Genomic DNA, 22,428 nt, shown 5'->3' with positions numbered 1-22,428 from the left:
ACCGTTCTGAGGGCGGCTGCAGCGACGCCCAGTTTTGCCCACTCCTTTGAAAACAGCACCTCAATCCCAATTTCCCTCCGTGGTTCTGTCCTCCCCACACCCGGAACTGTGGGGCTGACGCCCATCCTGCCCCCCACAGATCCCCGCCTGAGGGGGCACGTTTCCCAGGCTTGGGTGGTCCATGAGTTCCACATCCCTCCTCAGGAACGGGCTCAGGGATGGAGACATGAGAAAGGACCCAAACTGGACCAAAGCCACTCAATCCCAGGACCCTGCGGAGGCTGTGGCCATAGCATAGTGTCTGCGGGGGGGGGGGGGCTGCTGGAGGCCACCAGAGGGGAGATCCAGGCAGGGAGTGGAGCTGACACGGGGAAGCAGTGCTGAGAGAGGCAGAGACACCCTGTGAGCCTCAGGACTTAAAGTGTGAGCAACTCATGGACTTCCGGTTACTCTCCAGTGACTAAGCCTGTCGATGCTCTTCAGTCGGCCAATTTGAGTGAAGTATGCGACCAAGCGTCCTCACTAACACAGAGGATAAAGACTTCTCCAGAAAGTTCTCTGGGGTAGGACATACTATTAATGGAGATTTTCAGGAGGAGGTGACACACAAGCATATCCCACGTGGAATGTGTTTGTTTTAACATGCTTGATACATGATCTAGATCTTCCTTTGACTTTTACTGAGAACCTGCAGAGGACCACGTCAATAAATTAATTCTTGGCTGGCACTCGCTAATGTTTCTTGGAATATACGAACAGAAGTATTTAAAATAGAACGAGACACCACTATTAAAGATCCCAGTTATTTTTTATACAAAGCTCCCTGCAGGATATCACAGGAGAGAAAACCAAACTAACCCAGAAAGTAATAAAATGCAGGCGCAAAAAATGGGCAAGTGTGATTTAAGCCGCGGCAACTGCACAGCCCGGCCTGTGGGCCAGCTCCCACGCCAGACATGGCCTGGCCTCGCCCAGCCTTTGGCTCCTCCCACGTGCCCGGCTTGCAGCCTGGACTGACTCTCCCCTTGGCCTCCATACCTCCCCCTCCCCCATCCCCTCTCCCTCAGAGCCAAGTCTCACTGGTCCCACCTTTGGAACAGCGACTGAATACGTCACCTCTTCTGGATCCCACTGTGTCCTCTAGAAAACAACGGCCAGGTTTCCCCACGTGGAGTACCGCCCCCACCGGAAGAACCCTCCTCAAGCCCAGCCTGCTGTTCTAACCCCCGCTTTCTGTCATGGATTCTAAAGTCCCTCCAAACTTATGAAAGCTCAGAGTTAGATCCCTGTGTCCTTCCATCACCTTTAAGAGCAGGGCCTGTTACTTTCTATCCCACCTTGAAAACAGTAGGTACCTACGAAATATTTTCAACTGAGTGTGATCATGTATCCTGAAATTCCAGAGATCTGAAATACTGTTTATTCATCTTGCTGACCTGTGTACTGACTTACTCCCTTACACCATACTTCTGTGTGCAGATGCATACATGTTTATACCTTCATCACAACTCTGACACCCCAGCTGTAGAGACGAGGAAACTGAGGCACAGAGAGGCCTGGCCCAGGGTCATCCGGCTATGAAGCCACACAGGCCGGGTTTGTTCTAAAGCTGGTCAGGTTCCAGAGCCTGGTCTTGACCAACACCCTCGGTTATGGCCCTAAGAGTTAGAAATGGGGCCCTTTAAATCCGAATAAAGGACGTGTCCACTATCCTGTGCTGCCTCAATAAATCCAAAACACAGTCCTGGCATTTAGGAACCAGACAGGAGAAGTGCCGGGGAACCGCAGAGGCAACGCTATTACGTCGGTTTGGGAATTCGAACAGGATTCCTTTATCACCACGTCCTTCCGCCTTGTTCCCTAGGGTCCCCTTTGCGTAAACCTTCAAGTCTTCCCTAAGATACTTGCGGTGTCACTAAGGACACTAGTATTGGGCTCTATAAAAATCACATTAACATTCTGGGGAGAACCAAAGCTCTGTCGAGTGCGGGGCCCCGGTGCACAGCGGTCCTCGCCTCAAAACGAGCGCCGGTTGCATCTTCCCCAGCAGTGATCACTCTCCCCCGCGCCGCAGGACGAGCCGGGACCGTGGGGAGAAGGTAACTCGGCGGTTCCTCCTACGAAGTCTGCTTTTCACTACGCATCGGGGTGCTGAATCTCTACGTTAAACCGAAACACTTTACCAACTTCCGAACATCTTGCTACAAGACTAGGAGACAGACTTGTATCGTTTCCTTCTTAGGAAAATCTAAATGTTACACACTGAAATGGTTTTTTGGTCAAGCAACCTCAAGACTCGAAAGTGCCCCTGAGAATCCCCGAAACAGACGAGGCTGAAGAGCCAGCTCAGCACCGAGTCGGGGTCGCTGAGCCCGCACCGCCGCCAAACGCGGGGACCAAGCGCTGGCGCCGCCGGCCGCCCGGGGCGGTGACGCAGCGCGCTGGCCGCGCCCACGGAGGCCCTGCCGCCCACGGAGGCCCCGACGCCCCCGGCCCGCTCGTCTACCTGTCAGGACGTCCGCACGACCCGGGCTCTCCGCCGGCCCTCGGCAGCGCCGCGCCTCGGCGGAGCTCAGGAGGCGCCTCCTCCGCCAACCCGGGCCGGCCGGCACCCCCAAGCCGCAGCGGTGGTGGCAGCCGAGGAGCAGCCCCGGCCGCCAGCGCCTGTTGCCCGGGCCGCGGCCGCCGCTCTCATGACAACCAGGCCGGCCCGCCCGGATCTCCGCGCGTGCGCGACCCCGCCCCGCCGCGCCTGCGCACAAGGCGGCGTCGCACCGCCTCTTCCTGGGCCTTCTGGGTAATGTAGTTTTCAGGGAACGGCGCCTGCGCACAAGGCGGGGTCATGCCGCCGCTTCCCGGGCCTTCTGGGTAGTGTAGTTTCGGGGGCGGAGGCGGCGCGGGGCCTTGGTTCCCCTTCGTGGAAACCCCCAGGCGCGGATACACGGCGCGGCCCGCCGCGTAGGCGCCGCCCGCGGGGCCGGAGGCTCTGAGGATGTCTGCGGTGCTCCAGAAGCTCAAGAGGTTCAAGCTGCGGGCCCTGCACAACCAGAAGAAATTTGGGGTGGCGGGCAGGAACTGCGAGGAAGTGCTGCGGAAGGGCTGCCTCCACTTGCAGGTGCCCCGGGGTCCGGGAGGCGGGGGGCCTCCGCTTGCAGGTGCTCCCCGGGCCGAGGAGCTGGGGGCCGATGGGCTGGGGGCCTCTGCTTGCGGGCGCCCCGGGCCGCGTGGCGGTGGGGGTGGGGGGGGTGGGGCGAGTCTGACTGAGCGAGCCTGCCCAGAGCACTCTTTTTGAGCTGGGAAGATGTTGGCCCGTCGTCCTGCACTGTCAACACTGGCCGATCTCAGGCTGCACCGAGCCGCAGTGCGTCCCCGAGTAATGACAGTCTCTGGGAGGGGGCACTGTCCATATCCCCAGAGCGGAAAGCCTGAGCCTGACCACTGCCGACGGCCACGTGCCCGACCCCGGGCTCCATCCTGGCTCCTTACGTGGGCTGTCGTGGAGTCCACCTGTCGCCCTGTGAATCGGGCGCTAACACCCCCATTTCAAAGATGAGGAAACTGAGGCACCGAGCGACTAAGCAACGTGTCATAGCCACTGAGGAAAGGCCGGTGTTTAAACCCCGGTCTAGCTACGCTGGAAGCCTCTTAGCCCAGCCTCTGCGGGTGCGGGGGCTGCAGGCGGGTGGCGGGGGAATTGGGGTCCTTCCCGGCTTCTGGGTCCTGGTGCCTGGTGCTCCATCTCAGCAGATGGCCTGAGTGAAGCCTCTGCCCCAGCGCTTAGGATCCCACCCGCTTGGAAGAAATTTAGGGAGAATAGGAGGTGCTGCTTTTGTGCCTCAAAACCAGGGAGTGTGGGAGACATCTGGGCCCCAGGGAATTCCCATTTCCTGTGCTGCGGAGTAGCCCCCAACCTCCTCCTCTGGCTCCTCGGCCCCGTCAGAGCAGGGGGACTTTGTAGAGAGGCCTGGGAAACTTCCCCCTTCTGACCGTGAGCGTCACGACATCTCTGGCCTGAGACCCAGGGACTTGGTTCCAGTGCTCGTAGGCTCAAGTGCTCCAGGGCACAGGCCGTTCCCTGCCTGGTTTCCCCTGGTGTAGAATGAAGGGTTGGGCTCAGAGGCCTCTAAAAGCCCTTTGGCACGAATATTCTAGGTATTTCAGCCATTGTTCTTACCCTTATTGAATTAATTTTCTCGACTGGGCTTAGATCAGTGCTGGGGTTGTGTGTGCATGTGTGGGGTCGGGGAGAGGGGAGGAGTTGCTATTAAAAATGGATATGGGGAGGAGGAAGGGTAAGCTGTGACAAAGCAAGAGAGTGGCATGGACATATATACACTACCAAACCTAAAATAGGTAGCTAGTGGGAAGCAGCTGCATAGCACAGGGAGATCAGCTCGGTGCTTTGTGACCACCTAGAGGGGTGGGATAGGGAGGGTGGGAGGGAGGGAGACGCAAGAGGGAAGAGCTATGGGAACATATGTATATGTATAACTGATTCACTTTGTTATGGAGCAGAAACTAGCACACCATTGTGAAGCAATTATACTCCAATAAATTTGTCAAAAAAAATTTGTAAAACTGATTGGTGTCGAGCAACAGAGGACTAAACCTCAGCAAGTTAAGAGTCTCGTGTGCTGATCACACTTCCGTGGCCAGGGGCGGTGGGTCCTGCTCAGTAAAGATGTTCTCCTTAACTAATTGGTGCCCAGGGAGAAACTCGAGCGCTAGGCGATGTGTCCTGACACCTGTCGGGCAATGAGCCTCATTGATGGGGGTGTGTTTACAGGCTTAGTGCAAGCAGTCAAGGGTCATTTTTGGAAACAGGCTTGGATTTTTTTTTTTTTTTTTTTTTTTTTTTTTTTTGCTGTACACGGGCCTCTCACCGCTGCGGCCTCTCCCGCTGCGGAGCACAGGCTCCGGACGCGGACGCGCAGGCCCAGCGGCCATGGCCCACGGGCCCAGCTACTCCGCGGCATGTGGGATCCTCCTGGACCGGGGCACGAACCCGTGTCCCCCGCATGGGCAGGCGGACTCACAACCACTGCACCACCAGGGAAGCCCACAGGCTTGGATTTTAAAGTGCCCTGGAGGAGCTCGGTTTGAAGGGTCCGAGTGGTGAATCCTGCAAAGCGGTTATCACCGTGTATGTATTTCTATGACTTTCCAGGTCTTAGAACGACCTACAGTACATGCCCTTGTTTGGACGTGCTCTGTCCGTGCAGACTGCATCTCGAGTGGGATTCTTTACAGCGTAGTAGTTCCTTGTTCTCTGTGAGGGCTGCAGATGGGAAGACCTCAGGTCGCCACCCCAAGACTGGGCCGCCCGAGATCCAGGAAGTAAGCATCCCACCCTGCTCTCCCCTCCCCCGCTTCTTCCCAGCTCCCCATTCCTGGCTCCACCCTGTGTCTCTACGAGGATGGCACGGAGGTGACTGGAGATTACTTCTGGAGTGTCCCTGATGACTCGGAGCTCGTGCTTCTCACTGCGGGGCAGACCTGGCAGGGTTGTAAGTGGCGGGGACCTTGGAGATCTGTGGGGAAGCTGGTGCGGCTTTGGAGGTGCAGAGGGCCTGCCTGGGGGTGCCAGCCCCGGGAGGGAGGGGTCCCCCTTACTCTGGGCTCTGAAGGAGGAAGCCCCAGAGGCAGAATCAGATGGCAGTGTTGTCCATCCTCTTGGCCAGGAGGCCAGTGGTCCAGCTGCTTGGTCTATGTGTCTTTTTAAGAAATTCCTTTAGTTTTATCTACATTCATTTGAAGTGTCCTAGTAACCCCTAAGGGCAGAAGGGAGGGCTTTGCGGGTGGGAGCCTGCCCAGTTTTGCGGGGAAGGCAGAGCCAGAGAGAGAGGCTGTCCTGTTCTGCTGGGCTTTGTTGCGGAAAATAACCAATAACCAATCAATAATAAGAACAGAACAGTTTTATCTGAGCCAGACTGAGACCTATAGCCCAGAAGCCCTCTTCCCAGGTTACTCTGAGAAACTGCTCCAGAGAAGCAGGGTTTTCAGCACAGTTTTATGTCTTGTCAGAACAAAGACCCTTAAACAAGGCAGGGATGCATTTCTCCGAGGTTTCAAAAAAAACCAGACCAGCACGTACACAGCGAGTCAGCATGGGCTTGGCACCTGGGAGGGAGCTTTACGATCGAGGGAGTAACCAGCATTGGTGACCCAGGAAGAGGGGCATTAATTTTTATCTTTAACATGGATGTTCTTTACTTCTGGTCAGTGCGCCCTTTTCTTTAATAATTAAAGCAGATGTGCAGTGTATGTTTGATCAGCCACAAAAAGGCTGTTTTAGTTAGCATCAAATGCACGTTAACTCATGTGGAAGCCAGAACAACGTCCCTGCATCTCAATATGTAAACGTTTCTTTTATCAACTGTCTCAGGGATGGGCTGGTGGCTGATGCTGTGCTCAGTGTCTGGTCTCTGTCGGGTTTGCGGACACACCGTCCTTAGGCTCCTGCCGGGGCTGCCTTATTGGAGCAGGAGTTGGTTCTTTGGGGGGGTCTGTGCTGGATGACAAGTGATACTCTGGAGCCAGAGGCCGGTGGCCAGGTGTGTGCCCTTTCCCTGGGAGGGTCGTCTGGCCCTTGTGCAAAGGGGCTTCCATTTTAGGAGATGTTTCTGGTGCCTGGGGAAGGAAGTGGAGCTCTGAGGACCGAGGTTGTCCTACCTCCTCTGCCGAAAGGGCGGAGAGAGAAGCCCGAGAGCAGTGCAGGTGTGGCCTCGCCCCTCGGTTGGGACGCTGCTGTCAGCAGTGAAGGTGACATGTCTGCTGTGCGCTCCTAGTGGCAAGCAGCCTTCTTCCTTGTACTTCTAGAGAATTAAGTCTCAATAAAGTTGTTAAAAAAGGAAAGCAAAGGAACTGCACGCCGCTTTCCAGAGCTGCGGTCCCATCTTATCTCCACAGCAGGGACGAGAACGGCCTCTCCAGCTCTTGGCATTGTCGCTTTTTTCACTTTAGCCGTTCTGGTGGGTGTGCGATGGTGTCTGGACTTGCATTTCCCTCCCGACGGATGGTGTTGACCATCTTCTCCTGGGCTGATTTACCATCTGTAAACCTTCCTGTGAAGTGTCTTTTGTCCATTGTCTAACGGGGTGTTTTTTACGGTTGCGTTTTGTGAGTTTTTTCCTAATATATTCTGGATGAGTCTTTGTCAGATGTGTTGTTGACACTGATCTTTTCTCCCAGTCTGCAGCTTGTCTTTTTTTTTCTTTTTATAAATATGTTCTTATGACCATTATGCTTTTATTTCTGTGAGAAGGATTCCTAGGAGTAGAATTGCTGAGCCAAAGAGTATATGTGATTTTTTAAAAATAAATTTATTTTATTAATCTTTTTTGGCTGCGTTGGGTCTTCGTTGCTGTGCGCGGGCTCCCTCTAGTTGTGACGAGCGGGGGCTACTCTTTGTTGCGGTGTGCGGGCTTCTCCTTGCGGGGGCTTCTCTTGTTGCGGAGCATGGGCTCTAGGGGCACAGGCTTCAGTAGTTGCGGCACTTGGGCTCAGTAGTTGTGGTGCACGGGCTCTAGAGCGCAGGCTCAGTAGTTGTGGCGTGCAGGCTCTAGAGCGCAGGCTCAGTAGTTGTGGAGTGCGGGCTCTAGAGCTCAGGCTCAGTAGTTGTGGCGCGCGGGCTATAGAGCGCAGGCCCAGTAGTTGGGGCTTGCGGGCTATAGAGCACAGGCTCAGTAGTTGTGGCACACGGGCTTAGTTGCTCCGCAGCGTGTGGGATCTTCCCGGACCAGGGCTCGAACCCGTGTCCCCTGCATTGGCAGGCGGATTCTTAACCACTGCGCCACCAGGGAAGTCCCTGCAGCTTGTCTTTTCGTTCTCTTAACCGTGTCTTTCATGGAGTAAAATTTTTAATTTTGATGAAATCCAACTTGTCCCCTTTTATCCTTCTCCGCGTATGGCTTTGGTGTTCAGTCTGAGACCTTTTCACGAAGCTTTAGGTCTTGAAGGTTTTCTCTGTCTTTCTGCGCCAGTTGCTATGATCATGTGACTTTTCTTGGTTAGCCTGTTGAGGGTGGATCACACTGATTGATGTTTGGACCCTGAGTGGCCCCATATCCCTGGAACGACCCTCGGGACCGTGCGGCCTGTTCCTCGCGTGCGTCTGGACTTCTGTTTGTAGGACGCTGTGAAGCCCTCGGTCCCAGGTGTCTGCTCGGAGGGCTTGCGGCTTTCGGGTGTGAGCGGAAAGGCCCCGGGAGCCAGCAGGACAGTGAAGGGACGAACCTGGAGTGTGAGAGGTCTCGAGGGAGGTCCCAAGACGAGGTGATTTCACTTGGAGGAAGGAAGGCTGAGAGGAAGGGCGGCAACTCGCTTGGGTGGCTTTCGTTTTCCAAACCGCGTCCCGTGTCCTCCCTGTCTGTCCTCACACCAGCCGGGCGCGGGCAGCCAGGCCTAAGGCCCGGAACCCTGGGCTGGTGACTGTCGGGGCAGGGGTCTGGCTGGTCCTGGGGGAGGAGGTGGTCTCCCCGAGGCAGTGCTCCAAAGCCTGGTGGCCTCTCTGTTCCCTTTGGTGGCAGACGTGAGTGACATCAGCCGCTTCCTGAGCGTGTTCCAGGAGCCGCACGCAGAGCTTATCCAGGCCGCCCGACAGCTGCTGTCGGACGAGCGGGCCCCGCTGCGTCAGAAGCTCCTGGCCGACCTGCTGGGCACCGTCAGCGAGAACATCGCAGCCGAGACCAGGGCCGAGGACGCGCCGTGGTTCGAAGGTGCCTCACGGATTCGGGCCTGGAGGGAGCGGGTGGGGAGTGCTTCCTCCGGGCCAGCTTGCCGGGACATGGGATCTGTGTCAGTTCCCATACCAGGGGCTCCCCAAGCGCGGGGCCAGGGGCCAGGCAGCCCTGGGACTGGCCGTTTTATTTTTATTTAATTTTCAATTGTGGTCAAGTAGGCATAAGGTAAAATTCACCGTCTTTACCGTTTTCAGGCATATAGTTCGCTGGCATTAAATATCTTCCCGTTGTTGTGCAGCGTCACCACCATCTGTCCTCAGACATTTTCATCTTCCCAAACTGAAGCTCTGCCCACACTGAACATCGCTCCCCACCCTCCGCAGCCGTGGCCCCCAGCCTTCTTCCTGCCCGTGTGATTCTGACTCCTCCAGGGGCCTCGTACGAGTGGGATCGGCGTCTCAGCATTTAATGTGTCCATGGTTCATCCATGTGGAAGCAGGTGTCAGGATTCCCTTCCTCTTTGAGGCTGCGTGATATTCCATCACCTGGGTGGACCACATCTTCTTTATCCATTCACCTGGGCTGCTCCCACCTTTTCGACTGGCCTCTCAAGCCAGGCGGAGGGAGCCCTGAGCGACTGCAGCCCTCTTGGGAAAGGGGCTTGGAGGTGCCACCAGGCAGGAGCCCCTCGGTGGCCTCTGAGATGCTCCGTGCTGGTGGACCAGACTTCTCCACAAATGAACAAAATCCAGGGATAGCGTGCAGGTCCCCATTAGAACGTCTCTAGATGGAGCTGAGCAAAACGACCCTCACCTTCCGCCCCTCCTGGGAGAGCACGGGCCCTGGGCTCCAGGCGTCTTGTCTCTCCTTCCGGCAGGTTTGGAGTCCCGGTTTAGGAACAAGTCTGGCTACCTGAGATACAGCTGTGAGAGCCGGATCCGGAGCTACCTGAGAGAGGTAGGTCCACACTGATGCTGGGTGTGCCAGGCGGGTTTGGAAGCGGGCTCTGCTGTTGGGACTCTGCTCCAGGGCCAGCATGGATGTTGGAGGAGCGCACAGGCTGGCGTGGGTGCAGGTTCAGGTGCAGGTGCTGGTGTAAGTGCTGGGGTGGGTGCTGGCATGGGTGCAGGTTCAGGGGCAGGTGCTGCTGTGGATGCCAGTCTGGGTGCAGGTGGACGTGAGCCAGCAATGGATGGGCCGCTTGCCCGGGGAGCCCCCCGCACGGCCGACATCTGGCTTCCACTTGTCAGAGCTCAAGCTGGGTCCGGGGTTGCAGACTTTGCCTCCCTGCAGTCTGCGTGAACTCTCCCTACGGGCTGTGAGTAGTGAACCCACCTTTGAACACCTTCATCTGTTGGGCGGTTCAGTTTCGACGTGAACTCATCCCAAGTAGCCGTCTCCGTCCACCATTAGCTTGGATGGACGCCCACACGGTGGGTGGGGAGGGGCAGCTGCTCTTCTGTCCCCAGCGCTGCCGTTGACTTTCCCGTCTGTGCGAGGCGCAGCTGTCTGACCTCCAAGAAGCAGCAGCAGGGGCTCCGAGTCGTGGTGGGTCCAGGCTCTGACTCTGGGCTCCCCTCCGGGACGTGTGAGAAGCAGGCTGATACAGGCTGAGAGCCGAAAGTCTCCGATGGAGACGCACTTCACCTCCGAGGAGACATGGGTCCTCGGGCCCAGTGCACTCTGTCCCGCTCCTTTTCAGCAGGGAGGTGACCCAGCTGACAGACGACCTTCAGCAGGGCAGGCCGTGGAGGGGACTGGTGCCCGTGGTGCTTTGGGGGTGCGTTGCCCCCTCTCTGGAGGATAACCTGGGTGCTTGACTGGCCCCTGAGGCTGGGTTCTGGGCGGATCTCCTCCACCCTTCATGGGAGGACAGGCGGCAGGGGGTGGGTTTGGGGGCAGCGGCAGGCAAGGGCCCTCAGGCTCTGCCCTCCGTGCCAGCTCCTCAGAGAACTGGCGCTGAGCCCGGGGGTGGGCTGGGCGCTCCCGCAGAGGCCCGTGGGCGCCATTGCCCCTGTGCTGCGCGGCTGGACGTCAGCCGTGGGGCGTCTTGTTCGTCCTTTGCAGACACCCGCCCCCGCACCCCTCACCTGCGCCTGGCTGCACGTTGGTGCCGCAGAACTGCCCACACGTGCTCTGTTGAGATCCCGTTACACAGAAGGAAACCTCAGGACTGGGGTGTCTGAGGTCCTGGGGCCTGGTCCAGATCCCCCTCTCCCCCTGCCCCCATCTCTGCCTGAAAGTGGCCACCCTCAGGCTCCTTCTGTTGCTGAGGACATGCTCCCCGCGCTGGCGGGTGGGCATCTCCAGGGCATCATTCCCAGCCCCTGCTGGATGCAGCCCCCTGTCCGGTGAGGACCCATCTGCTGCCCTGCTGTCACTCCCACTGGGCCAGGCGGTCTCCTTGCTTCTGCCCAGCGCTCATTGTGGGCCCAGCTGTGCCCATGGGTGCGACTCTCCACCTGCGCCCCAGTGGGCGGCAGTGCGCTGGTCACTCCTCACCTGCACGCTTCCTCTCGGGTTTCAAAGCAGTGGGCAGTGCGTGGGAGACAGGGCGGCCAGGATGCCTGGAGCTTGAGTTCTTATCTGATTGTGACCAAAGCTCCATCTCACGGGCCCAGAGAAATTTCCCAGCGTCAGACAGGCACAGTCGGTGTGAGCTCAGACCCCCCGACCTCGGGGCCATGCCGGGACCCCAGGGGGCGGGGGCCAGACCCCCGACCTCCGGGCTGTGCTGGAACCCCAGGGGGCGGGGCCCGGATCCCGACCTCGGGGCCGCGCTGGGACCCCAGGGGGCGGGACTCTGAGGGCTGTGGCGTTGGTGGACCGGGACCCCGGCGGCGGTGGGCTTTCGGGCGCATGGCCCGCGTCCAGCGGTGCCCCTGCCTCTTCTAGGTGACGTCTGGCGCGTCCCTGGTTGTGACGGAGGCTCGGGAAGAGTACCTGCGGGTCGTGGGTGCCATGTGTCAGAAGCTCCAGGCCGCCCGCTACAATAGCAGCTACTTCGACAGGGGGGCAAAGGCTGGCCGCCGGCTCTGCACGCCCGAAGGCTGGTTCTCCTGCCAGGTGAGCTACAAGTGCGTGCCCGGGGCCACCCCGGCCAGGGCCTGGTGAGCTGGGGCAGCTCTCGGGGTGAGGGAGGGTCTCAGCCAGTGGCTCCCAGACGTCAGTGGTGTCAGAACCCCCTGGAGGGCTCGTGAGCCCCCTGGGCCCCTCCCGGGGCCTCTGTTGCAGCAGCTCTGGTGAGGCCTGAGAGCCTGCATTTCTGACACGTGCCACAGTGATGCTGGTTCAGGGCCCTCACTTGAGAACCGCTTTGGCGGGCGCGGGAGGCAGGACACAACTGCTCGTGAGCCGAGACCCCACCCTGGTGTGAGAGGAGGGATGGCATTCGTTTGGGTGGCTGATGCCACCCTGGGAAATCCTGGATGAGAGAGCATCAGGATTGCAGGGTGGTGGCCGGATGTGACATTTCGGGCTCTGGCTGAGCTTGGCACCGCGGTGGGTGGCATCAGCTGGAAGCAGCATTCTGAGCTGTGGAGACAGCTAAGGGCACATCTTGCGCTTTGCAAGCTGTACGTTGCACTTCCAGTAAAATCCACTCCTGCCGCTGGCGCTGGGCCCAGAGTGGGCAGGGGTGGGCGCGGCCTCCCTCCCATAGGCCCCCATGCCTCTGTCCCCACCGGGCAGCCCCTCCCACGCGTGACGGGCCCTGAACATCCAAACGCCGTTCCTTCCCAGCTGGCTTCGCGTCACACCTCACACACAGCCGACCTCTCCCTCCCGGGGGGGTGCGCCTGGAGCCTGGCAGTGTGTGTGGCGGGGACAGAGACCAGACCCTTCACCCCGGCCTGGGCAGGCTCTGGGTCAAAGGCCTCTAAGCGAGTCGGGCGGTAGGCTTCCTGCGGGGCGGCTGTGAGGGCCCTCGGGGGCCGGAGTGGGGCTGGGGGCTTCAGGGAGGAGGAGATGTTTTCGCACGTCTCCGAGGCCCAGCCTGTGCAGGGTCTCAGGGAAATGCCGGGAAGCCGTGGAGGAGACAGGAGGGGAGCAGTCGTGTGATGGGAGCAGCATGGGGAAAGCTGGCGCCCCAAACGGCCAATAGGCTCACTTGTCCCCTTCGCAGCCGCAGAGCATCACCCCGGGGTCATGAGGGAATGGGGTGCCGTTCCAGGGCAGGATGCTTTACCTCCTGAACAGACTCTTTATAGGGGCCTGGCCCCGCCAAGGGGTGCCTCTGTCGCGGGCAGAGCGGCAGTGAGATGCTCCTTGGCTTCGTGGCCTTTACCTTCTCTCTTTCGGCCCAGGGTCCCTTTGACGTGGACGACTGTGCTTCCAGACACTCCATCAACCCCTACAGCAACAGGGAGAGCCGCGTCCTCTTTAGCACCTGGAACCTGGACCACGTGTGAGTGCGTGGGGCTGAAGGCCACAACCACAGACCCGGAGTGCACCTGCGACCTGGCGCTGCCCGGCCTCCGCGGCTGGCGGGCTGCCTGGTGCGCCACGCGCCCAGCGCACGTGTCACGGACCCACAGACGTCGTGGGCGTGTGGCGTGGAAGGGGTTGCCGGGATTGTGCGGTGCTGACGCTCCTGGGCTGCGTGGCGGGTGTCACTCAGCGCGGTGGGCTCACATCCCCGTCCGCACCTGTGCAACCCCGCGCGTCCCTTCCCACCGCCAGCGCCCACCTGTGGGCGGAGGCAGTGGTCGGCAGCTGCGGGCCCGGTCGGTGTGGCACGGGCACCCTGTGTGGGGTCCCTGCCTCGCCCAGGGAGTGGGAGCTCTGCGTTGTGACGTGTAGGGCATTTCCTGCTTCAACCAGGGTTAGCAGGTCTTGGCTGGCAGGATCATTTTATGTGTGTATTAGCTCATTCTAAAAACAAGGGCAGAAATGGAAAATTTTATTATTTTCACTGAGATGCTTTTCTTGTTGACCCCTGAACAACGTGGGGTTTGAACTGCGTGGCTGCACTTACACGTGGAGTTTTCAGTAGGAAATACTAGAGTACTGCTCCATCCACATCGGTTGACTCTGCAGATGCCAAGCTGCGGATACGAAGGAACTCTGCACGCAGAGGGCCTCCTGTAAAGTTACACGTGGATTTTTGCCTGCGTCGGGTGCTGGCTGCTAACGTCCCCTGTCTCCCGTCCTGCGTGTTGCCGGGTTGCTCTCCAGGGTGGTCCCACCGACACCCTCACTGGCTGTGAGTTCACGCGCCCCAGGCTTCACCACCTCTTGGGATCAGTACTCTTTTTGCGTTCTCCCAGTCTGATGGGCGAGAAAGAGATTCTCCTGTTGCAGTTCATTTGCCTGATTACTAGGAAGGTTGAACGTCCGTGTGTTTATTGGCCACTTGTGTTCTGTGAAGTGGCTCTTGCTTCCTCCGCTCAGTTTTTACTGGGCTTTGGTTTTCTAATTAATTTGTAAGAATTCTTTCCACGTCCTGGTTACTGATTCTTTGGTGGCTCTTTGTGTCACAGGTATGTTTTTACAGTTTGGGCTTGTCTTTCGCTTCTGGGATGTCTTTGATCGTCACGGGTTTAAATTCCAGTGTACTGAGATGTAGCTCTTCTTTTTTGTGTGAAATCCTTCCCTTCCTGTACCATGAAGATACCCTAGTTTTTCTCTACTGGTTGGCTGTGCTGTTTCTGACCTGCCTGGAGCACCCCAAGATGATCTCTGGGCTCCATGCCATCTGTCTGCTCCTGTCTTTTCACGGCCCACTAGGGGCCACACCGCCAGCATCTAAGGAGGGAAACAGGCCGGCCTAGAAGAGAACACGGATGAAGCAGCAGCGTGCACGCCAGACCCTGAGTCATGTCTCCTGAAACGCGCCAGTTACACTGCCGCTCTTCTTCTAAATACACATACGTCCGCATAGATACACCTACTGGCTTTTAATTTAAAATGCGGTTTTGACAGCAGGCAGCGGGGGTTTGAAAACACTGGTCTGATTGTTTCCCTGAGACGTGGACACAGGCCTACCCCGACTCTGATGGGGCTGAAGCCACAAGCCACGTGTTTAAATAGTTAAACACTAAAGAGTAACAAACTGTCAGTACAGCACGTGCTGTCCTCCCCCTTGGACTGTGTCACCGCGGCCCAGGCCAGGTTCCTGGTCCCAGGCGGCGGACTTCTCAGGGCTCCGGGACGTGGCCGCAGTGGCCTGCAGTCCACAGCCTGCCCTCTTCTCTCACCCCTCGGGCCCCCTCACACCACAAGGGCTGCACCGCGCATGTGCAGGCTTAGGGGTGCACGTACGGGGGTGCAGCCTGTCCTGGGAGGATGTTCCGCGCCTGAGTTCCGGGCGTGTGGGCTGGGCGGCGGGGCAGGGGTCCTGTTCCCCGAGGGCTAAGGGCGCTCCTCCAATACCCGGTGTTGCGAGAAGTCTTCCTGTCTGGGATCAGCGCTTCCCTCCCTCTTTTCAAAACCATCCTCGGCCTTTTCCTTAACTTCATTCATTTGCCTTTTATTTTGTATCCCTTCTTTCTACTTTTTTGGGTTTCTTCTTGCTCATTAGTTAATTTGCGTCTCTCCTGTTTTCTGACGTGTACATTTCAGGCTACCAGTTTCAGCTTTAGCTACCACCTGTGAGTTCGGTAATTTTACTGTTATTCAGGGGTAAGGATTCTGTCATTTCCGTCGTGATGTTATCCCTGCTCCGTGAACTGGTTAGAAGTGGGCATTTGTTTTCAGTTGCCGCCAGGTTCCTAGTTGCCTCTCCTGGTGCCCGCTCGCGGCTGTGGTCACTCACGCCTCCTCAGCCTCAGTGGCGGGGGCGTGAGTGCGAGCGGCCTCAGATCTGCGTGGCTGGATTTAAGCTGCTCTGCCGTCTTTCCGCCCCTTTCTTGTCGACTCTGACATGTCTCCGGGTTTGGGTGAGTGTCCCACTTGCTCTTATTCCCATGGGGTCCGAGATGGTCCCATCAGAGCTGACGGCTGCCGTCCTCTGCCCGTGTGGTGATGGCCGTGCTCCCCATCAGCATCGCGCTCTGCCAGGTCAGTGGTGTTGGCACGTCCCCAGCGTCTTTCTGCAGCCAGGACAGCGTCTGGCCACTGTGGCCAGTGTTGGTGGAATGAATAGGAAATGTGTTTGGACTTCTTCAGCCGTCTATTCTGGGTTCCCAGTCACCGTTCCGGTCCTTCCCTTTTGGGTCTCCTTTGTGCTTTCTGTGTGTTTAACCGAGTTTTCCTTTTCCGTTGCCCATCACCCCACCCTTCGGTGGTTTGGGAAATAGATGTCTGCTTGTGTTCCCTTAGTGGGGCCCCTGAGAGAAGCACATCGGAAGCAGAATTGTGTCCCCCTTGCCCCCAGGCCCCGTGGAGTCACCTTGGTGTCACCCCCTCTGCTCGCCGTGAGCCCTGCACAAAGTGTGGGCGTGTTCCCGGGGTCGGTCCTCGATTACGCTCACCCACAGATCACATGGCACTCAGCCTCACTCCCTGATGATGAGGGTCCGGGGGTCGTAGAAAGGCCCTGAGCGCTTGTTGAGCTGACGTGACTCCAGGCCGGCGGCCACTTGGCCCGCAGTGCTTTGGAGACATGACACCTCATCTTCTGGCGTCTGTTCACAAGGCTGCCGTCAGTCTCCTCTGCCTTTTCTGTGGCAGCTTTAGACTTTCCCTTTCTCTTTGAAAATGATGTGTATCTAGTACAGATCTCCATTTTAAATTCTGACCGGGACTTGTATTCTCTGCTCTGAAGATGTGTCTGTCTTTAATTTTGGGAAGCTCTTCAGCGTTGATTCTCTGACTCCCCCTCACGTACCTGGACCAGCTCCTCCATCCTCCTTGTGCTGCATCTGCTCTTACACATTCCCTTTCCCGGGGACTTCCTGCCACAGACTGAACTGTGTCCCCCAAATTCATGTGCTGAAGCCCTAACCCCAGGGTGACTGTGTCTGGGGATAGGCTCTTCAGGAGGTGATTAAGCGTAAATGAGGTTGGAAGGGAGGATCTGATAGGACTGATCTGATAGGACTGTGGTCTTATAAGAAGAGAGGGCTTGCTCTCCACCATGTGAGGACGCAGCGAGGGGGCAGCCGTCTGCGAGCCAGGAAGACACTTCTCACCAGAACCCGACCACGCTGGCCCTCTGATCTCAGAATCCCAGCCTCCAGAACGGTGAGAAAACTGATTTCTATTGTTTAAGCCGCCCAGTCTATGGTATTTTGTTACGGTAGTCCGAGCTGATACACTTCCTATACATTGAGTTCACGCATTCTCTCTTCAGCTCTGATGCATTCAGTCTGTGCATTCAGCATTGAGTACATATTTCCTTTCTACAAGTGCTTTTGGGTTATTTTTTAAAAACACGCCTCTTCCTGCCAGTCTGCTTTCATTTTTATTTTTTAGTTTAAATACACTTATTTTATGGTTGTGTGCAAAGAGAGGTCTGGCCTTTGCCCCTGACCCCTGGGAGGTCACCTCTGAGCCCTCGGAGTGTCCTGCCTGCTAGTGTCTCTGTTTCCCTGGGGCTCACTGGACAGCCTAACAGTGTGACCAAGGTGGGGGGTTTGGGTCTCGTGGTTTCAGCTTGCCCTCTGGGGGCGCTGGGGATGAGGTCAGCCTGTGGGTGGTCAGCTGTGCCCACAGGGCAGAGCCCCAGTAAAGACTCTGGGTGCTGAGGCTCAGGGAGCGACCCTGTCTGCTGATTCTCCACGTGTGTTGTCACCACCACTGCTGGGTGGACATGCACTGTCCATGGACATGCACTGTCCATGACTCCCTGGGGAGGGGACGGCCAGAGCTGCCCTGGACTCCCCGCCCTGTGTGTCCCTAACCTTGGATGGTTTTAATTTGCATGCTTTCGTGGCTGTAAACTGTAAGTGTGAAGGCTCTCGGGGCCTTCCGAGTCCTTTCAGTGAACTGTGGACCCTGAGGGTGTTCTCGGGGCCCTGAGCTCTGCAGTTGGCGGCAGAGGGAGTGGTCTGTGTTAAGATCCCTGGGGGTACTGGGGGCGCCACCGTTGGCTGCATCCTTCTGTGCATTGCAGTGCATTCCTTGTGCTTTGTGTGTGTCTGGGCCGTGAGTTCGTCCTCGGTGGGAGGTGTCTGCAGACGGCCCGGGTGTCCCCACCGAGCGGTTCTGCATGTTTCCACCAGGTGCCCGGGGCTTTCAGGGGGCTTTCCTTGCTCGCGGGTTCCCTACCACATGCAGCGTAAAGTTGGATGTGTGAGAGGTGGGCTGATGGTCCTGGTTTTCCGCGTGACTGGAGGATGGTCACACCAGTGGTGCCCTGTGACCAGCACCTGCCGGGTGTCCTTACCTCGTCCCCCCACTGCATCAAGCAGACAGGAACCTGGGGGTGCCTGGCAAGGGCTCGCACATTCACCACGCCGGGGAGCCTGACTTGGCCTCCTGGAGGATGAAAGACCCCGCGGGGAGAAGATCCAGCCCCTGGCCAACCCCCCAGCAGAGTGCAGCCCCGTGACTGGGCCAGGCCAACCCACAGAACCGCTAGGTTTTGGGGGGCTGGTTATGCAGCAGTTGGTAATTGATGCAGAGGCTTTTCCTTCCCCTCACAAAGCCCTGGACCCCCAGCAGCACCTGTTCCTCCCCTAATGGCTGGGGTGGGAATCTCGGCCCACCCCTCCTGGCTCTTGAGGCCCCCTGGGGCCTCCATCAGGACCGGAACCCTGTTGAGCTGTGGAGCGTAGCTCAGTCCTGTGGTCCAGCATTGGTTTCTGTGTCTGCAGAGGGGAGCCGCCTTCTTTCTTTTACTCTCAGATACTTATTTATTGTTACCCACCTTTTCTGTGTCGTGGGGGACAGGATTCTATGCCGGTCTATTTGCCACCAGCCCCCCGAGCTGTGCCGTTTCCAATTCCATCTTGTCAAGTTTACAAGCTTCTAGGCTGGTTACTTAGGTCTTTTGAACTGTTGCTTATAAGTGAAAGCAGTTTACACAAAGATAACATCACGATTGTTTTAAATGGACACACATATGCGTATAAAAGTACAGGATGAAATTTGGAAAGACACATGTCAGACCCTTAATAGAGATCGTCTCTGGGAAGGGAAGGCGGGAAGTGAGAGCGAAGGCTGCAGCTGGAGGTGACTTTAGCTTCATTTGTAAGATTCTCTTTAAAAACGTTCGTACAGTATCAGGCAATTCTTTGCTAAGTCTGCACATAGCCAAAGTGTGAACCAAGGAAGCCAAGTTGTTGGTGAGTGAGTGTGATGGGACTACGGTTGGCTCTCATTTTTCTCTGTGCACTTTTCAGTATTTAAAAAAGTATGCGCTACCTACTTTTATTTACTTATTTAATTTGGCTGTGCCGCGCAGTTTGTGGGATCTTAGTTCCCCGAACAGGGATTGAACTCGCACCCTCAGCAGTGAGAGCGCCGAGTCCTAACCACTGGACCGCCAGGGAAGTCCCCCATCTACTTGTAAAATGTGAGAAGCCCGGGTGGCCGGCATCAGGCTCTGCCAGGCTGGCTGGCCCGGCGGGCGTGGCCGCGTGCGGCGCTGCACCCCCGCCAGCCTGTGGAGGGATGTCCCCAGTGCTTGTTCGATGGCCACAGGGTGAGCCCGTTTCAGCGCCCGCCCTGCTCTGTCTGGGACGGCCTGAGTGCAGGTCCTCTGCCGAGTTTAACCATCTCCGCCTGTCTCTCCTGGAAGCCGCCAAACCTTCATGGATGTCTCAGCCGAGTAGACACCACATTCAACCATCTCTGTGCTTTAACAGGAAATGAGGCCTGGCAGGTGCCTGGGGTATTGTGACAAATTGGACAGCAGAGACGGCGTCTCTAACCTTGCTTTGCAGGATAGAAAAGAAGCGCACGGTCGTCCCCACGCTGGCCGCGGCCATCCACGACGCCGAGGGGAGAGAAGTGGACTGGAAGTACTTCTACCGCCTGCTCTTCACCTCTGAGAACCTCAAGTTAGTCCACATCGCCTGCCACAAGAAGACCACCCACAAACTCCTCTGTGACCCCAGCAGGATCTACCGAGCCCCGGCGGTGCCCCAGAGGAAGCGGCGTGCTCGCCAGCGCCGGTGATGCAGCCCGGACAGCACGTGCATCCTTCCAACAGGTGCTCCTTTTTTTGTTTTTTTGGCCACTCCAATAGTCCCGGAAAACATTTGAAAAAAATCTTCCTACAGATTCTGGTTTGAGCACATTTCTGAAGCTGTCTCCTGACCTCTGCAAGCCCAGCTGCCAGAGGACGATTCTGGTGGCTCCCGGGACACCCAGGCTCAGGAGTGGCCTCCCTCCAGCTTCAACCATGTGTGCGTGCGGTGTCCCCAGCCAGGCGGCTCCCCTCTTGCCTGGCCACTCGGGCTTCAGGGAGCTTGTGTGAGCCCTCAGCTCCTCTGGGCCTCCACGCCCCAGGCAAATGCAGTACTCCGTCCTCTGGTCTCTTCTAAATGCTCGAAAGAGTCGTGACCCTTTTGGGGTAAAATACAAGGATATTCACTGCTGTATTATTTCTAACTGCAGAAAGTGGGAAACCCTCCAAATGTCCGTGGGGCTGCTTGTGGCATTCTGCTGACCCATAGGCAATTGGTGTTTCTATGGGTCCAAAATGGTCAGATAGATAGCATTAATTTCATGACTCAACCTGACACATCTACTCTGTAACAGTTTCGGGCATTTATGTGAGAAGTGGGAAGCTGGCTGTTAAGTGCACGAGGCAGGCAGGTGGCTCGGCCATGCCCAGTGTGACACGGGTGTGTATCACACGTATGTGCCGGTCATGCAGAGACCGTCACTGCGTGTGAAGAGCAGGAAACCTGGGGTGGGGTGGGGTGGGGTGACTGGGTCACAAAGGACTAATTTTCTAAATCATGCATTTTATAAGACTTGAAGTTTTTGAAATGAGCATTTATTTCATAATTTTTTTAAATTTACTTTTTAAAGTCACATTTTATACTACTTGAATTTCTACATGTACTGTATAATCACGAAAGCAATAAAGATTTTTTAAAAATAGACACGTCAAAAAAGTTTGCCCTCATTGAGAATGATGAAAATGAGGAAAAAAATGAGTCAATGACTTTTAAGAAGCTGACCCAAATCATTCTGTCTTCGTCACTGAAATATACACACATTTTAGAAGGCGCCAGTTCAGTGTGGGATTTGAAAGTGCTGTTTCAGTTCATGGCACTGATCTAGCGTGCTGGGAAGTGGGGACGTGGGCTAGGCTGGACGCCCCGGAGCGTGGTGGGTCCCATCTGTGCCGTAAGGAGGCCGGACCAGGCCCAGTGGCCCCCACCCCGTCCCTCCAGCTCCGCGGCTGCGTGTCCAGGGCAGGGCTGCCTGCTCTCTGCTGCTGGAGTGCACCTGTTACAACCTCTTCGTGACATGTTTCTGGCGGGCAACTCAGCAGAGTTGTCATAAGTACCCCTTCCTTCCCCCGCCCCCGGCCTCTGGTTGCGCAGGGCTGCCCGGGCACCAGGCCTCCCCAAGAGCTGACTGGTCAGGGCTTCTGCTGCCCACATCATGCCGCCTCGGCGTGACTGCCGGGAGAGTGTCCGGAAGCTTGTGCCGGTCTCTCCTGGCCTTGGCCCCGTGCACCTTTTCCCTCTGCTAATTTTAATCGGGGTGACCAAGATTAAAATTGAATTGCTTTCCCGAATCCTCTGAGAACTGTCGTGCCTGAGGCCGGTCCTAGGTCCCCTGCACAGACGTGCGCAAGGAAGCGAGATGAGCGGCCCATGGCAGTCGACAGAGTCGCAGGAATGCTCGCAGGACGCACCCCACACCCCCACTGCTCTGGCGCCGGTAGGTCATTTTGTGGATTTACGTAGGAAGTGTTTCTCAAAATCTGCATGTGTCACAGGGCCTGGCCTGTGGGTCGGGTGTTCATTTTAAATGCTGGCAGAACACATCCTCGGAGTATTCCCAATTAGAGCAATTTTAACACGCGTTTTAATATGCTTTTTGAAACTTTATTTCGTCCCCCGGGCCTGATCTGCATTCCATCTGTCTTGCTCACGTCACCCTGGGCCGGCCTCACGACGTGTTTCCTTTGCACTGTCCTTGCATGCGTGAACACAGAACAGGTTCCCCAGATGCGCCGCCCTGGTCCCAGCCGCCTCTTTACGGGGACACCTGGTGTTTTCTTTTGGTAATGTCTCACTCTCGGGAGTAACCATCAGGGACGTGGACTTGCCCACCCTGGCCACCTTCAACACCCAGCAGGTTCCACTGGGCGCGTTCCCTGCACTCAACGTGATCCTCCAGTTGCCACTGGAAACCAGAGCTGCAACTCAGTGGAGCCAGCTGGCGCCGGGGAGGCGGGTGGGCGGGACGATGGCCCACCACACTGTCCGTCATCAGTTAGAAAAAGGCCTGGAGCACGTGGGGAGCTTCCTGCGGTTTAGCTCAGCAACCTGGGCGGCTGGGGAGGAACCGCTCCAGGTTCCATGCGGACTGCAAGCCAGCGGGGCTCAGGCATCCAGGAGTGAGGTTTACATTTCGCATTTTGGTGGGAACATGCCGACGTGTCTGTCCTGCAGGTGGGCTGTGATTCAGGTTGATGCTTCTCCCCTCCCGGGAGCCAGTGTAGGGGAAAGACAAAATCCCCTGAAATCTGATGCAGCTCGACCCCCACGAATCCGAGTGCCGTGATTAACAGTCATTCCTGCAGAATCTCAGGTTGTAAATTACTCTCCCTGGATGCTGCCAAAAGGCCTTAGAAGCAACATCGTCACGTTATTAAAGTAGTTTGTTGACCAATAAATCACAGAATGACTCAGAGCAGGGGAAGGTCACAGCTGCTGACGGGACAACGACCACA

General features: G+C 57.1%; 2 protein-coding genes across 6 annotated transcripts in view; one reads left to right on the top strand and one right to left on the bottom strand.

Annotated features, from left to right (window-relative positions):
* The window catches only part of CEP104 (centrosomal protein 104), a 58,962-nt gene extending 56,251 nt beyond the window's left edge, over positions 1-2,711 (bottom strand). For 3 of the 5 annotated variants that reach the window (XM_060141625.1, XM_060141628.1, XM_060141626.1), the window contains exon 1: positions 2,507-2,710. The gene's annotated coding sequence lies outside the window, so the exon portion shown is untranslated. Of the gene's footprint in view, positions 1-2,506 lie in introns of all 5 variants that reach the window. The other 2 variants (XM_060141627.1, XM_060141629.1) reach the window with 1 other exon arrangement.
* A 179-nt stretch (positions 2,712-2,890) lies between these two features.
* DFFB (DNA fragmentation factor subunit beta) lies at positions 2,891-20,618 on the top strand. The gene is made up of 7 exons (XM_060141632.1): positions 2,891-3,115; positions 5,381-5,507; positions 8,529-8,717; positions 9,559-9,638; positions 11,577-11,747; positions 12,986-13,086; positions 19,451-20,618. Exons 1-7 carry the CDS (start codon positions 2,993-2,995, stop codon positions 19,683-19,685), a joined length of 1,026 nt encoding a protein of 341 aa, XP_059997615.1. The 5' UTR covers positions 2,891-2,992; the 3' UTR covers positions 19,686-20,618.
* Positions 20,619-22,428: the final 1,810 nt, after the last annotated feature.

This window comes from Lagenorhynchus albirostris, chromosome 2 (genome assembly GCF_949774975.1).
Source record: "Lagenorhynchus albirostris chromosome 2, mLagAlb1.1, whole genome shotgun sequence".
Taxonomy (NCBI): domain Eukaryota; kingdom Metazoa; phylum Chordata; class Mammalia; order Artiodactyla; family Delphinidae; genus Lagenorhynchus; species Lagenorhynchus albirostris.
The sequence above is the reverse complement of the archived record's forward strand: the minus strand, read 5'-3'. Positions and strand labels throughout refer to the sequence as shown.

Excerpts from the sequence above, each read along its gene's own strand:
- DFFB (XM_060141632.1), top strand. The coding sequence starts at position 2,993 with ATGTCTGCGGTGCTCCAGAAGCTCAAGAGGTTCAAGCTGCGGGCCCTG. Across the intron at positions 5,508-8,528 it reads GGGGCAGACCTGGCAGGGTT|ACGTGAGTGACATCAGCCGC; the intron begins GTAAGTGGCGGG and ends CTTTGGTGGCAG. Across the intron at positions 13,087-19,450 it reads ACCTGGAACCTGGACCACGT|GATAGAAAAGAAGCGCACGG; the intron begins GTGAGTGCGTGG and ends CTTGCTTTGCAG.